The following is a 14,637-nucleotide window of genomic DNA, read 5'->3' as shown; positions in this document are numbered from 1 at the left end:
TATTGATCCATCAAGTTCAAATTAGTTGTCATGTGCATCGAAATTTCACAAATGCCCAATTTATTAAATGAATCTTCGCCATAAATGTAATATATGAATTGCAGATCGGATATGACAGTGATGAGATGATTGTGGTAAGATATAAACATCATCAGTCCTGAATTATTCTGTATGATAAACAGAGTTCATCTTCATTTCCTCTATCGCACGCAGATCTTCTGGCTGCCGAATGAGCAGAGGACCTACGTCGAGTCGGTCGCTCCGGGTTTTCAGCAGACGCTGGGTTTCAAAGCCAATGTGGACGATCTTGTCGCTTATCACATCGTGAAACTGAACCTGCCGTACAGTGAAATGTCTCAGCGGGATATCAGGTACATCCTAAATATAATGGAAAAGGACCATTTAATCAATATATCTTAAATATTATTTCATGGAATTCCATTGTTCATGTAAATTGAACATTTATTACTGTGTATTGAAGTACAAAAGGGTTTTTTTATGATTTCATTAGCATTTCATATATTTAATGTTTGCTACATTTCCCCCCCCCCAAATTTTGTAAATGAAGTTATAGAAAAGTCCATAATTACCAACTTTATATTCTTCTTTTCCGGGAGGCTGCGGGGGGAGGTGGGTGTGGCGGGGGGGACGGGACTCCAAAATGTGCGTCGTTTTGGACCCGCCCCCATGACGTAATGACGCAAACGCGCCATTTGACAGCGGGGCCAAACGCCGCGATTCACTGGGAATCGCAGCGTTTGGGAGCTAATTCTGCCCACTTGACTAGGAAGTGGGCACTTCCTAGTGGGGTGGGCAGATCCGGGAGATTGCCACACTCGCCCGTGAGAGTTGGCAAGTATGATTTAATTTGCGCAAATTAGCCTATTTATCTCCTGCACGCGTGCTTAGGATTCTGCTTTTGAGAATTGCCCCAGCTCCTAGATTTGCTGGCGTGCGGCTGCAAACACTGCGCACATGGTGTTAGAGTACGATTGCAGCGTTACTAACTCTTTTCAATATTGCCACTTATTACTCAAATATTTCTGTGCTGTTTTCAAATGTTTTCATAAACTGAAAGTGAAATCAGCAGCTACAATAAAACGGGGTTCATGGATTTTTAAACAGGAAAAGTGGAGGTGTTGCCCTTGACAACCAATCAGATTCTGTCTGTCATGTTCTAGAACAGAGGTGTCCCAAGTTCAGTCCTCAGGTGAGACAATTACTGACGCAGCCAAGTAGATTAACTCACCTGTGCATAATTGAAGAAATCCTGAAAACATGAACTGTTGGTAGCTCTTGAGGACTGAGTTTGAGCATCTCTGCCACAAACGGTCTCTCCGTGCATAAAATATCATTTATATCATTTTGTCCTGAAAAATAAAATCCTGTTTTTGCATGTGGGCCCACTGCTCTCCAAACGACTCCCCCAACACACTATTGGCTCGCCCTTCAGAGTTTTAAAGGGATAACGCAAATGGGATTCATTGAAGAGAGACCCCCACCGTTTCACTAGTCGGGGGGCAGGGAACGTTTCATCTATAAATATATAGTTTACAGAACATTCAGAATACTGAAGGATCCCTTTGTACTTTCCTATACCGGCCTGTTTTTAGATGCTAATTTTTAAGCGACTAATCATCTTTATGCCAGAAGACATTTGACGTTAAGCACAAAAGGATTATTGAAAGGTATATTTGAAAATCTGGACTCTGTAGCGTCAGCGACACAGTAAAGTTGCCTTCCGCCCTCTGCCATAGAATCCAGGCTCACAGCCCACTGTCGTGTCTAATAGACCCTATAAAGGCAGCAGTCGCCCACGTTCACCTGGCACTGAAGACCTTCAATTACTTGTGGTTTTGTGTGTGTGCAGCCGTTAGTTATGTAAGGCAGATGCTGGCTGTCATGTACAAATTGTAGAGTCTGTCTTCTGATACAGCCGGCTCCTAACACTCACTCTGAAAGGCAGAAATTACCAATCCCCCTGGAAACAGCTTTAGTGTGTTGGAGTCTGCCGCACAGCGACTGTTTGTGTTGATGATACGCTCCGGGCTCGTGCGCACTTGCCCTTACCCGACACCCGGAGTGTGTTTGCTCAGAGCTGTGGTTTAATTCAACTACACAAACCCTATGAGTGAAATGTTAATACTACACATGAGTGTAGGATGCATATAATTACAGCATTGTCTTACTAACTATAGTAAATGGTATGATTTCCGCATTCTCATGTCAGAACACGCTGCTTGTACAGATATTAGTTTCAGAGGTGTCAGTGGACTCTGCTCTTTCCGGGAGAGGGGCGTGATTGAAGGGCGTCATTTTGGCACCGCCCCCCGCAACGAAAAAGCTGTTTCATCACTGGTAGGAGAATGACACAATTCACAGCGAATCGCGTCATTTTGGGGGTGCCAGTAGCGAGATGCGTGAGATTTGCCAGCTCTCCCAGGAGTCCGTGAAACCGACCTGAATTTCGGGAGTCTCCCAGACATTCCGGGAGAGTTGGCAAGTATGGTTTAATGTATAATGTCATGTGCTATTATATTTGCAACGACTGTAGAAAACGTACGCTGCTCATGCAAGAAAGCTGCTTGTAAAGTTCTCAAATTTATATGCAAAAAATAAAAAAGTCATGTAATTGTCAGAACATATTTGAGACAAAGGCTGTAATTCATGGGGGAGGTGTTTCCTTGTGCACACCACACTTCCTGTCTGTCCTTCCTGCTGATGCACCACTGACCGTATCACATTTATTGTTATAAATAAAGAAATAAAATTAGAAACATCTTACGTGTCATGGTGGCATAAAAACTAATATATATATGTATATATATATATATATATATATATATATATATATATAATTACTTTCTAATTGTGTCTCTTTACCTGAACTCATTGGTTGTTTTTGTGTTAATTACAGGATGTATGCTGCTGCCAATATTACCACTAATCTGTACGTGGTCAGCGAGCCGTGGCTTTTCTCCCTGGCCTGGTGCTCGGGGGCCCATTCTGTCACCACAAACTCTGTGTACACACTAAAGAAGATGCAGAAGCCCATGTTTCTCCTGGTAATAGCTGTTTAACATCTATCAGATACGGGTTATCAGTGTGTACAATCCTACCATGCTCTGCACCAGGCCTGGCCAACCTGTGGCTCTCCAGGAATCGGGACACTACAAGCCCCAGCATGCTTTGCCACTTGATAGCCAGCCGATAGCTGTCGGGGCATGCTGGGACTTGTAGTTTCGCAACATCGGGAGAGCCACAGGTTGGCCTGGCCTGCTCTGTACAGACTTAGGACACTACAGCTCCCAGTAAAAAAAAAAATGGTATTAAATATCATCTTTCATAGTGTCTGACTAGTTCTAGCTTTTGTGCATTGTCTCCCCTGATACCAGTATTCCTGGTGCCTCCTTCTCACACCTCTCTGCTGCGTTACATTACAGACCTGCAGGGGCAAACACAGGATTTGTAGAGGGGGGTTTCCACACCACGCCGTAGGTGGGCGTGACCAGCATGCATGGGGGCGTGGCTATAATATTAGACGGTGCTTGGCTGCTCTCCAACTCTTCCTATCCCCATAATATACATGGGCAACGCTGCATGGACTACTGTTAGGTGCAGCTCTCCCTTCTCAAGCAGAGCTGTGTGAAGCTGGGGCAGGGTCCAGTCACCTCAATTATACAGTGCCCCAGGCTTGGAGGGGGGTTTCCAGGCACTGGGAAACCCCCCTCGGTTTGCCTATGAGCTGTGATTCCTCTGACCCATCCACCCAGTTCTATGGTCTTGTCACTGATCTGTGTCCCGTCACATCACACCTTCTCTCTCTCTGTATTGTGTTTCAGACTCCAGCTCAGTACAATTTAATGTGGATTCTCACAGATATCGTTTCTGCGCTGCTGATTGCAAACATCTTTGTTCTGCACTGGTGAGTCTGCCCGATCTGTAACCTAATGAAGACTGTTCGGTGCGTACGGAGGAAACATCTTGGCGGCTATTGCTGTGTGATAACAAAACGTTTGTTTTTTTTGCTATGGACCCTAAATTCAATTGGGTGATTATAATGTAAAGAACAACGAACACTTTATATGTATATAAGATTATCCAATAGGGCGACTAGGCTGAAGTCTAGGGAGCAAAGGCTGTTGGGGGAGCACACGTCTTTGGGAGTGCAAAATTGTAACAGGGTGAGGTATAAACTGAAATTCATTTTAAGAGAATAGTTGTTCTCCAAAGTAAAAAGAAAACATGAAAGATAAATGTAGTAAGATTTTCATCCCGACGTGTTTCCAAGGTAAAAGCTGAAGATAATGAAACATCCAAAGCTGGGTACTGAAAACACAGAGTTTCGGGGTGAGATGACGAAAATATAACGATGGCTGAAGTTCTCCTTTTACTTAGCTGATTTAAGAAATAAATGAGAGGGGAAACATGAGCAGAATATTATCGCATCATTGTTGGCTGACTTTGGATTGTATATTAGAATTATATGTATCAATTTCGCAGCCACATAGATGTTAACCTTTTGTTTGTTTGGTTTTAAAAATTAAAATAATCAGCCTTATTTATTAAACTGCAACATTACGACACTGATAAATATTTGATGTTCGTGGTGTAACTGTCTGAAGATTCTCTGTCTCGTTTTGGGGGTGACTGTTTCGTTTTGTTTTTAGGTGGAGAGAGAGGGGCTTTTCCTGTTGCCCAGAAAGTAACGAGGTTCCTGATAACGGGTTTTACGACACTTTTAAAACAGGTGAGTGACGCAGCTGCCAAGCCTAAGGCTGGGTACACACTGAAGAATGTTCCGACCGACCTGTTATCTCAAACGATTGTACCTACGACTGAAGGTCCGATCAGTCTGGCGATTCATCCATACACACTGACACGATTTACCTTCAGATCTGTGCTCTTCATCTGGTCCTCTGGTCTTCAGAGAATGACAGCACAATATTCATTTATTCACTATTGTCACACTGATTAAAACTGCCTTGTTATACCTATCCACATGTCCTAACGAATTTCGTTAGCTTCTGTGACTCTGAAACTAAACATTCTGTCTCAGAACACACAAATTAATTATTCCTTCTACAGCACTCTCTACATTTATTCACCAGGACATTCATCGCAAGTATCTGCTGAAAAGAGCCCGACTCTGTAAACTCTACGGAGATCGTCAGCATGAGTATACACACTACATGATCGTTATGTGATTGGTCGGAAAATATTGAACAGTACGAACAACCAAATGAGCCGACAGTCGACACTGGGATGACTTTCTACCATCGTGTCACTATACACTAACCTGACTTCCGACCGTATGTCGGCTGATTTGCTCGATTATTGCTCGATCCAGTGTGTACCCAGCCTAAGTCTAAACTGTCTCCTTTCTATTATACTTGTCACTCAGTTTTGTGGTGTAATTAAGGAAAACCCTAGTTTAATTACTAAAGGGGGAATAGAAGTAAACCTACTTATTGTATAAGTCCTTAATTAGACCAGATTTCTAATATGGGGTACCTGCTTATAAGAAAGACATAGAAAGTTTAACCAACCCCTGGCCCCCAATACATTATTTATCACAGTAGTGGGCTATGTAGCGGAAGATGACGTGAGCCGGTCACATGACGCCAACATCCTACCCAAGGACAGCTCTCCGGCTAGATACGCCCCACCGCTGCTAAGTCCCTGGCCGCAGGGCAGTGAATATCTCCTACCCCCTGTTAAAGAACTAAATAGGATTCAGAGACAGACTGCTTGAAGTCAAGAAATTAAAGGGTTTAATTATAAGTAAAGACAAGACAAATTGGGGTCAGGGATAACTTAATTAGTATTCTAGTATACAAAACATACGCATATGCCGAGTTCTTCTATTTTTGCAGATTTCCCTGTTTGTCCACCTAGCGCATTTGTACGTAGACCCCCTAAAAAATAAATCCGTGTCTACTGCATAGTGGAAAGAATAAAAACGACACTGACTATTTCATTGGTCCCTTTCCCATTGACCGCATAGGTCGACTCTTAGTTCCCACCATCTCCGAGGATGTGTAATAAAGTTTATCCCTTTTGCTGGGAGAAAAATTGTATCACAAAATCGTATTTGCACTGTGGGCCCATTTTTTTTTAGCAAGTTTTTAAATACCCCTCCCTGTGTTACAGCGGTCTTACACTCACTATGGAGCCCACAACATTTGGCAAACTCCATAGATTTAGCAGTTTTAACACTTTCACGCTTTCCTGTTACACACGACAGGATCATAATAAACTTGTACAGAAGCCAGGTTTGTAAAGTGACTATATTAAATGGTGCCAGCCAAGCTTGCAATCATTTTTAAGATTATGCCATCGTAAACGAATGCACCCTTAATTCATATTGCTCTGCTACCTTGTGGTTGAAATACAGCACTTACACATTTCTTTCTGGATAGTTTTGCCGCTTTTTGAAAGGGCTGACTGCCTTATTAGGGTCTGTTGTGCAAGATTAGAATAGCGGTAAGAGATTGGCTTTTAAATTCACTTGGTAAAGAGAGATGTGTCTGAAAGAGCGTTAGTAGGTTATTTCCAACACAAGGCAGCAGATCCATTTTTGGCATTAGAATCGATTCAGGTACATACATTTTAAAAAAGAATATTTACTGTGCATTCTGAATGTTCATTGGATAAATGATTGGGATTTATTATTTTGTATTGTATTACTTTATTGAATTGCCATGATCGTTTTAAAGGGGAGTTTAAACTAATTTATTTCATTATATGAGCTAGAATATTTCAGAAGGTTCTACCCTGCCCCAAATTTAATCTGGTAACCCTATTGTTTTTCTGTGAAGGCAGAATTAAAATGGTCCGCTAGGTAAATCCATAAATATATGACTTACACGTGCCACATGGTGTCGTTTAAGCTGTATGACTACACGCTAACACTGCAGGCATGTAACACACATGAGCTAACCCAACACAGGCCATTTACAAGGAGCAAATCAGCTTACGCGCTTTGCAGAATTGGCCCAGGTCCCGCACAGCAGCTAGAATTCCACCGAAGCGCATACGGTTGCAGGGCAAGATGGCGGCGTAGGTGACATTTGCACAAGCTGATGGGAGAAGTTGGGTGGAGTGAGGGCGTTCCTTTCAGAGCACTTTTACGGTGCTGTGCAAAATTAAGATTGTCATTTGTGGCGTTAAGAGTATCAAAATGAGATAGAGTTTTGAAGAGGGGTCATTTTTAGGGGCCTTCCTTGCTGAGTGGAGAGGACAGCTCCACACTCACGCTCAAAAAGACCGGCTCGGAGCTAGCAGTCATTTGGGCTTCCTCCTACATTTTTAGTGGAACCTGTTTAGATTTAAACAATTTTAAGATAAACTGAAAAGTTTTGTCCAATGAAAGGGCTGGTTCTAAAGTGATTGGAGGTTGATATGACCATAACACTTTTGCCCTGTGGCCTCTTCAGATATTTCCGCCTCTCCGCAATCCTAGGCGGACTTGTAGTTTGCGGAATTGTCTTCCTAGAATGAAAAGGTGGCGTGCGCGTAGGGGCGGAGCATCCAGACGCAGCGCTGCAAATCCAAAGCATTCTGGGCTTGGTATATGAGGACCTCCAACATCTGCAGGATTTCATAACGTGTTTGTGGATTTTCCCGGCTAATCCAGTTACCTTATGTAACAGTGCTGCTCTTAAGTGCCCATTGTAGTGGACCCTACCTATAGACTATATTCATATTTGTGGCGTTTTGTAGTCTTAAGTAAAATACTAGATTATGTTTTTGATTGGCATGACTTTAAATCTTAAGGACGTATATTTTCTTTTATAAAAGCCAGGGGACATGCCGCGTTAATATTTTCACTGGAAGGGGCAATCGGTGGCAGGCTGGCTATTAGCCGCTGTTCTTCGCCCTTAGCGCAGATCTGGTAGCGACACAGTAAATATTCAGTTTACTGCTGAGTGTCTGAAAGGAACTGTTCGCCTTGTACTGCTGTAATCACAGACCTGTCACAATCCAGTAAAACATTCTTTAGTGTTTATTTTTAACACCGATTGCAATGGACTTGAACTCTGCAGAAAAAAACAGGTTTCAATAGTCGTTCTTGAAGCAGCTAAACAGGAATTTCTGTATCTTGTACGGCATGCAGTGCGGTGTATATTTAAAGGGACAGTCATGGTAAGTTCTGAGGCAGATGGTAAAAAGATTGGACTGTTTTTTTTATTATAACAGGAGTACACGCCACCACGTATGGTAATGACATAAACGTGCTGCAAAGCTTACAATTAACAATCTCCTTGGTTGAGGCATTAAACGTAATATGGATGTAGTAATGTTGAGTCGCCTTCTAGTGGCGAGAAATGAGAATGCAGTTAGAAATAAAATAGAGGCTTGTGATCATTGTGGAATGTAGTCCCAAGGACCATGTGGTTCAGCCTCAAATGGTGGGATTTGTTTAGTTATCTAAGTAGGAAAAACATTTGGTTTCTGTCTCCAATGAAGTCTTTTGTCAGTCCTAGAAATGTACCATTGCTTTTTATGCTGTTTTATGGGTGAAATACAGCATCTAGTTACATTTTTTGCAGAACTATATAACAAAAGTAAAAAAAAAACTCTTCTAGTGGATAGGGAACAGATGTGGGATTAAACACACACACTACTATCTTTTCAAATTTACTTGATACATGTTTGTTGAAAACTCCAGCTCACAAGTCGGTAGGTTAGAAAAACTTCAATATATTTTTAATTTACTATCTGAAGTCAGCAGAACACTTATTAAAGTTCATTTGGACACCAATACTTTCAATTACCCCTAAGGGGTATATTTACTAAAATGCGGGTTTGAAAAAGCGGAGATGTTGCCTTTAGCAACCAATCAGATTCTAGCTGTCATTTTGTAATGTATACTAAACAAATGATAACTAGAATCTGATTGGTTGCTATAGGCAACATCTCCACTTTTTCAAAGCCTCAGTTTAGTAAATAGACCCCTAAGTGTTAAAAATGATATTCTATTTTCGCCAATGTGCCTGTGATAACCTCTTTAGATACATTGGTCTATTACTATTGAGGATTAAGTTATCATGGAACGCGCACTGACCTGTTTTTGTTCTACAGAGCTGGATATGTCGGTTTCTGAAGACAGCTATGGAAAGAGCATCCCCACCACCCCAAATCCAAGATCTAACGCTGAGCACATGGGTTCTGCAGAGATTGCCTGAGACAGAGATTGCCTGGATGTTTCCACTCACTGCGTCACTAGAGCCCGACCTGCGTCAAACGTTGTGCTGTCTCCTTACGTGGTCTCATTTCTACTGTGTTTGGAACCTGGAACGGAACGACAGACTCTCTTATTTAAAGCACGGTGCTCACACACAGTGGTAGCCGAACTAATGTTCTCAAGACTGCACCAATCAGCTAGCTAGGGACTCATGAAATCAGAGACGTGAGGCTCTTACTGGATGGACAAGCTACATTCTCCTAGGGATTGGCTCAGTGTGCACGTGCAATGGCTGCACATTAAGTGACGCTTTGCTGGCTGCTGTATTTTGACTGATGTGTTGAAATCTACGGTTAGGTTCCATCTTATTTCATTGGCTGTGAAGTTGCTATTTATTTTAAGGGGTGCAGTGACACGAAGGGGAAGATTTACTAAAACTTCCATATGAACCAGTCCGATTCTAGCTGTCATTTATCTAGAAAATGATAGAGTCTGATTGGTTGATTGGTTGCTGTGGGCAACACCTCCACTTTTCTTATTTAGAAGTTTTAGTAAATCTACCCATAAGGCCCAACCAGTCTGTTTACCATCATTGAACCCTGAAGATTTTATATACTGCCTTCCTCATATTCTCCTGAAGATATTTCCCACGACTCGAAAGTCCTGGACCTGTAACTCTAGTGTTGTAGTGTTAATTATCTCTGCTCCTTCTCACTCCGAAGCAGCCATATTAGATGTTGGCAACGCAGGCAGCTCGTACCCTGGTTCACACTGGTGGTCCATGATCTGAATTCAGCAGTGGTAATGGATGTCTGTGTTGGAGCAGGAGTAAGTTCACAACCCATAAGCAACAAGGGTGAGAAGACTTACACTCCACTCAAGTAATATGACAATTGTTTTATTCAATCAGTTCAATGCAAGAACGCCGTCCATTCCTTACTCATAGTCACCTTAGTCATGGGACTCTGAGTAAGAACCATGTAAGCTCCTGAACACATCAGGGGGTAAATGTATCAAGCTGAGAGTTTTCCGGCGGGTTTGAAAAACCAATCAAGATTCTAGCTGTCATTTACTTAGTACATTCTACAAAATGATAGCTAGAATCTGATTGGTTGCTATAGGCAACATCTCCACTTTTCAAACCCGCCGGAAAACTCTCAGCTTGATACATTTACCCCCAGGTGTCAATCTTCAAATTACTGGAGTGTTTCATAGCTCCAAGGCGCCGATCTACTCATAGAAGCTTCAAGTCACATCACCGTAGATTATATTTTCCTTGTAGGTGTCTTGAAAGCAGTCAATATTTCAACTTTGCTTTACATCGTTTCAGAAATAATGTCTCTATAGTGCTTCACATGCTGAGCAGGAAACTCCTATACTGATGAGCCCTAAAAAGAGGAAACAGTCTCTAGGGTGGGATTTTGTCTCAACTTAAAACTCTCCTCAACATTCTCCTTAACCATATTCATTGTTTGAGTGAAGCTACTTTCCTCAAGAATTATGCTATTCTCCTGTTGAGCCCAGAGGTGTATATTTCCGTACACATTTTGAGATGCGCACGCCTCCGCCTGGTTTGCAACAACACAGCGGTATGTGCAAGATACGCATCTAAGAGCCGTATGTGTTTTTCTGCAGGTCGGCATCATCCGCATTTACGTAAACACGTGCTGTACTCGGATTACTTAGAACGACGGTTCCCTTCCCCATAGCCGCCTCTCCAGCCGCAGGCGGGCATAGTTACCAGAATTGTGCAAGTCTACATCGGTGTCTCTATGCATGCTCCACTTTCTGGGCACTCTCAGAGTGACTTCATGCAGGATACGCTATGTAAATTGTCCTATTCTGCATCAGCCACCTTGAACCCTGATTCATTAAGGCGCAAAACGAACGTAAATTGCGTTTTTGTTTTGTTTTTAAAGACATGTAAATGTGGTATTCGCACGTCCGTATTCAACAAGTAGCAGATCTGAACAGATGTCTGTTAGAGCAGAGCGGACCTAGACCCGTATTCACTAACACACAATACATGGCAGGGTATGTCCAATACATATGTGGAATATAAAGTCACAACAGAAAAAAAAAGTATTCAATTATTGTCACCTGTTTATAATGTAGTCATTAATGACAGAACAAAAGTTTTTTTCTACCCTCCCACCCTACAATACCTTTAATAGGATGTTATTAATGTCTACTGTACATGAAATGTTTTTTTACAGTTGCTCCTGAATACAAACACATGTTCTAGCTGCACACACAGCCGTCATCACTAGTAATCAGCGCTTATACCAGAGCTGTATCTGGTGCAAGTGATACGACAGAAAATCACGTACCTGAGAGATGCCCAAAGCTTGAATCAGACGTTGCTGTCTGCACTCGAGCTTGGCACACCCTTACTGTACATTGACTATGGGCATACGCCCAGTCCCCTCCCCGTTCCACCTCTGAAATCATAGGCTGTACTAAGGGTCCTTGGCACTCGAAGATGAATTGAAAGTTGCTACGTTCTCTGCCTTTTAGAAATATAATACCAACGAGCTCAGTATGTATAGAAACTGTCATTTTGGAATCCTCTGAACTACTGTGGAGGTAAAAGCAGCTTCCACGCTTTGTAGATGAGTCTTTATATCCTTCATTTTCTAATTTAAAAAATGATTAGCAGATAATGAACAAAAATAGCTGCTGCTACCAGGGACTTGGTCCATATTCAGGACATTTCCTTTACAGTTTTGTAATGATACATAATTACAGGGATGACCTCGTCCTCAATCTCCTTCTCCTTCTAACAGGGATACTCTATATACTTGCAGTAGTGCAATCAAGGTGTTAAATAAAACTCCAAAAATATATGTTTTTCATACCAAGTAGAATCATAAGGAAAAAAATTGTATTTTAATGTTTATTAAACTTTTTATCATTACTAAGTTGAAAATGGAGCATTAGAAAAATTTTAAACTGTCCAATGTTTAAAAACCTACAATGAAAACATTTTATTTTTTATTCAATGCTATAAAGTGTCGTATTGTCTTTCACTAAATTCATCTGTTTTTAAAAATTGTTGTTATTTCTGTCATTGTTATTTTGCTCTGTTTCAACGTAAGGGTAGATTAAAAGTGGAGATGTTGCCCATAGCAACCAATCAGAATCTAGTTATTTATCTAGTACATTCTGAAAAGTGATAGCTAGAATCTGAATGGTTGCTATAGGCAACATCTCCACTTTTCCTCTGTAGAAGTTTTGATAAATCTTAATGTCCTTTTATAGAGGGCCCCCCTTTATTCTGGTTAAAAAATCTATTTTTGCCCCCTTAGTTTGGTGGTCTCAGCTTAAATACAAACTTTAATATTTTTGTACTTCCACTCTGTGTGCATATGTTACCATGTAAAACAAATCTGCTGTATATATATTTCAATTTGTCTGTTTAAATGATTAAGCAACCTGGCTGGCTTTGACTTGTGGTTCTACAAGCATCGTGCTGCCTAAACCAGCTTCAGAGAATATTTTATTTCGGTACTGGAGAAAGTTTGACGTATTTGTTTTTAATGTTATTTTTATGTAGAGGGGGGGTCGTGTACTGTAGCATAATAATGAATTTATGGGATGGTGTAGCCTACACCAACTGGATTTTTTGTTTGTTATTTGTAATCTATTTCACATGTTCTTATTTCCTTGCGTTCGGGTTAATTGTTTTTCTGTAGTTGAATGTTTACCCGTCAGCTTTTGGAACTGAAGAAGATGCTGCTTAGAGCAATAATATAATTTTATTGTACAATGTAGCCTGATGTCATTTTTAGACTGTCTGGTCTGTGACCTCATTCGCTGCTTGAATAAAAAAAAAAAAAAAAAAAAAAAAAAGGTTTTTGCGTAAAGAAAGTCTTTACAGGTCTTTTATTTGGGACATTCTCATGGTGTTAAATTTTTACCTACTTAGCGTCACTTCAATTTTGACTCTTCTTGCAAAATCTACTTCATACCAGAAACCTATTATCTATATTATATCTTAATCTGGTTTTACACAGTCAATTACCTAGCAGTTAAATTACAGTGAAAATAATGTCTGCATACATACTATGTAAGCCAAGGTTACTACTTCTAAATGGATCCACGAGCCACAAAGCTGACACTCAACTTAATTTGGATCCAAAGAGATATATACCCTACAATCTATTTTGCACGCAGCGGCTAGACTGATTTTCCTTACAAACCGTTATTCCTCTGCTGAGCCATTCTGTCAGTCTCTACATTGGCTGCCTGTATTTCAACGAATCCAATATAAAATTCTTCTACTAACATATAAGGCCATCAACAAAATTGCACCGACATACATTTCCTCACTGGTCTCGAAATACCTCCCTACTCGAACCCTCCATTCTGCACAAGATCTACGTCTCTCTCCTCCACTCTCATCACATCCTCCCATTCTCGGTTACAGGATTTTTTCCAGGCTGCACCCACTTTGTGGAATTCCCTCCCTCGGACAGTAAGACTTTCCTCTAGTCTTCAAACCTTCAAGCGTTCACTGAAAACCCACCTCTTCAGACAAGGTTATGATATTCCTCAACCATCATCTTAATCTCCCTAGATTACCCTATTACCACCCTCTACACAGCTAACACAAGACAACAACCCTCTGACCAACATTGGCACACACAGCCCACTCAATACTTTTACCTTTGCATTCTAGCTGGTCCATTGTGCAATATGATGTAGCACATGCCCTTGTGTTTCTAACTCCCATTGTCCTATAGATTGTAAGCTTTCGAGCAGGGTTCTCTTACCTCTCTGTCTGTATGTATTACCCAGTATTGTCTTATTAATGTTTGTTCCCAATTGTAAAGCGCTACGGAATTTGCTGGCGCTATATAAATAAATGTCGATGATGATATGATAGCAGTGGACTTGGGGTGGGGGGGGGTTGGTTATTAAAAATAATTATTCTATAATAAAATACATTTCCTTCCCACTAATAAGTGTTCTAAAACAAAATGGTTTCCCCCCTCTCGTTGGCTGCATTGAAGCACCCTACATGAAAGAACTATTATTATTCACAATCATATAAGTAAATATTTCCATACCTTGGTAGAACTCGAGATGTTTACTATTATATTTACACTTGCTGTGCATCTGAGAGTAAGGCAGCTTTCTTTGTACTTTGACTGGACTAACCCTGGGCAGACACGTATTGATTCTTGTTATTTGTGGAGAAATCAGCCGTTTGTTAGAAAACAATCACATTGATGTACTAACGAGGCGCGTGCATTATAAGCCCCTCGTTTTAATTCAATTTTTCATAAAAAAACAAGTGACGCTTCATACAAACTTCTGTATAATATGACAGATCAGAGAGACTCTTTCTTCTCTAATGGTTGCTCAGTGGCAAGATCTTTTCAATTACACTTCGACCCATCACTTTCGGCTGAAAAAGGACAGATCGATCAGCAATCAGATTG

General features: G+C 41.0%; 1 protein-coding gene across 2 annotated transcripts in view; it reads left to right on the top strand.

Annotated features, from left to right (window-relative positions):
* The window catches only part of GDPD4 (glycerophosphodiester phosphodiesterase domain containing 4), a 60,404-nt gene extending 46,951 nt beyond the window's left edge, over positions 1–13,453 (top strand). For both annotated transcript variants that reach the window (XM_075198594.1, XM_075198593.1), the window contains 5 exons: positions 214–371; positions 2,918–3,065; positions 3,843–3,925; positions 4,671–4,750; positions 9,088–13,453. In XM_075198594.1, coding sequence (XP_075054695.1) covers positions 214–371; positions 2,918–3,065; positions 3,843–3,925; positions 4,671–4,750; positions 9,088–9,191 — 573 coding nt within the window. In that variant the 3' untranslated portion in view covers positions 9,192–13,453. The remainder of the gene's footprint in view (positions 1–213; positions 372–2,917; positions 3,066–3,842; positions 3,926–4,670; positions 4,751–9,087) is intronic.
* The last annotated feature ends 1,184 nt before the right edge of the window (positions 13,454–14,637 follow it).

Source organism: Mixophyes fleayi, chromosome 2 (genome assembly GCF_038048845.1).
Source record: "Mixophyes fleayi isolate aMixFle1 chromosome 2, aMixFle1.hap1, whole genome shotgun sequence".
Lineage (NCBI taxonomy): Eukaryota > Metazoa > Chordata > Amphibia > Anura > Limnodynastidae > Mixophyes > Mixophyes fleayi.
Note: the sequence above shows the minus strand (reverse complement) of the source record. Positions and strands in the feature narration are given on the sequence as shown.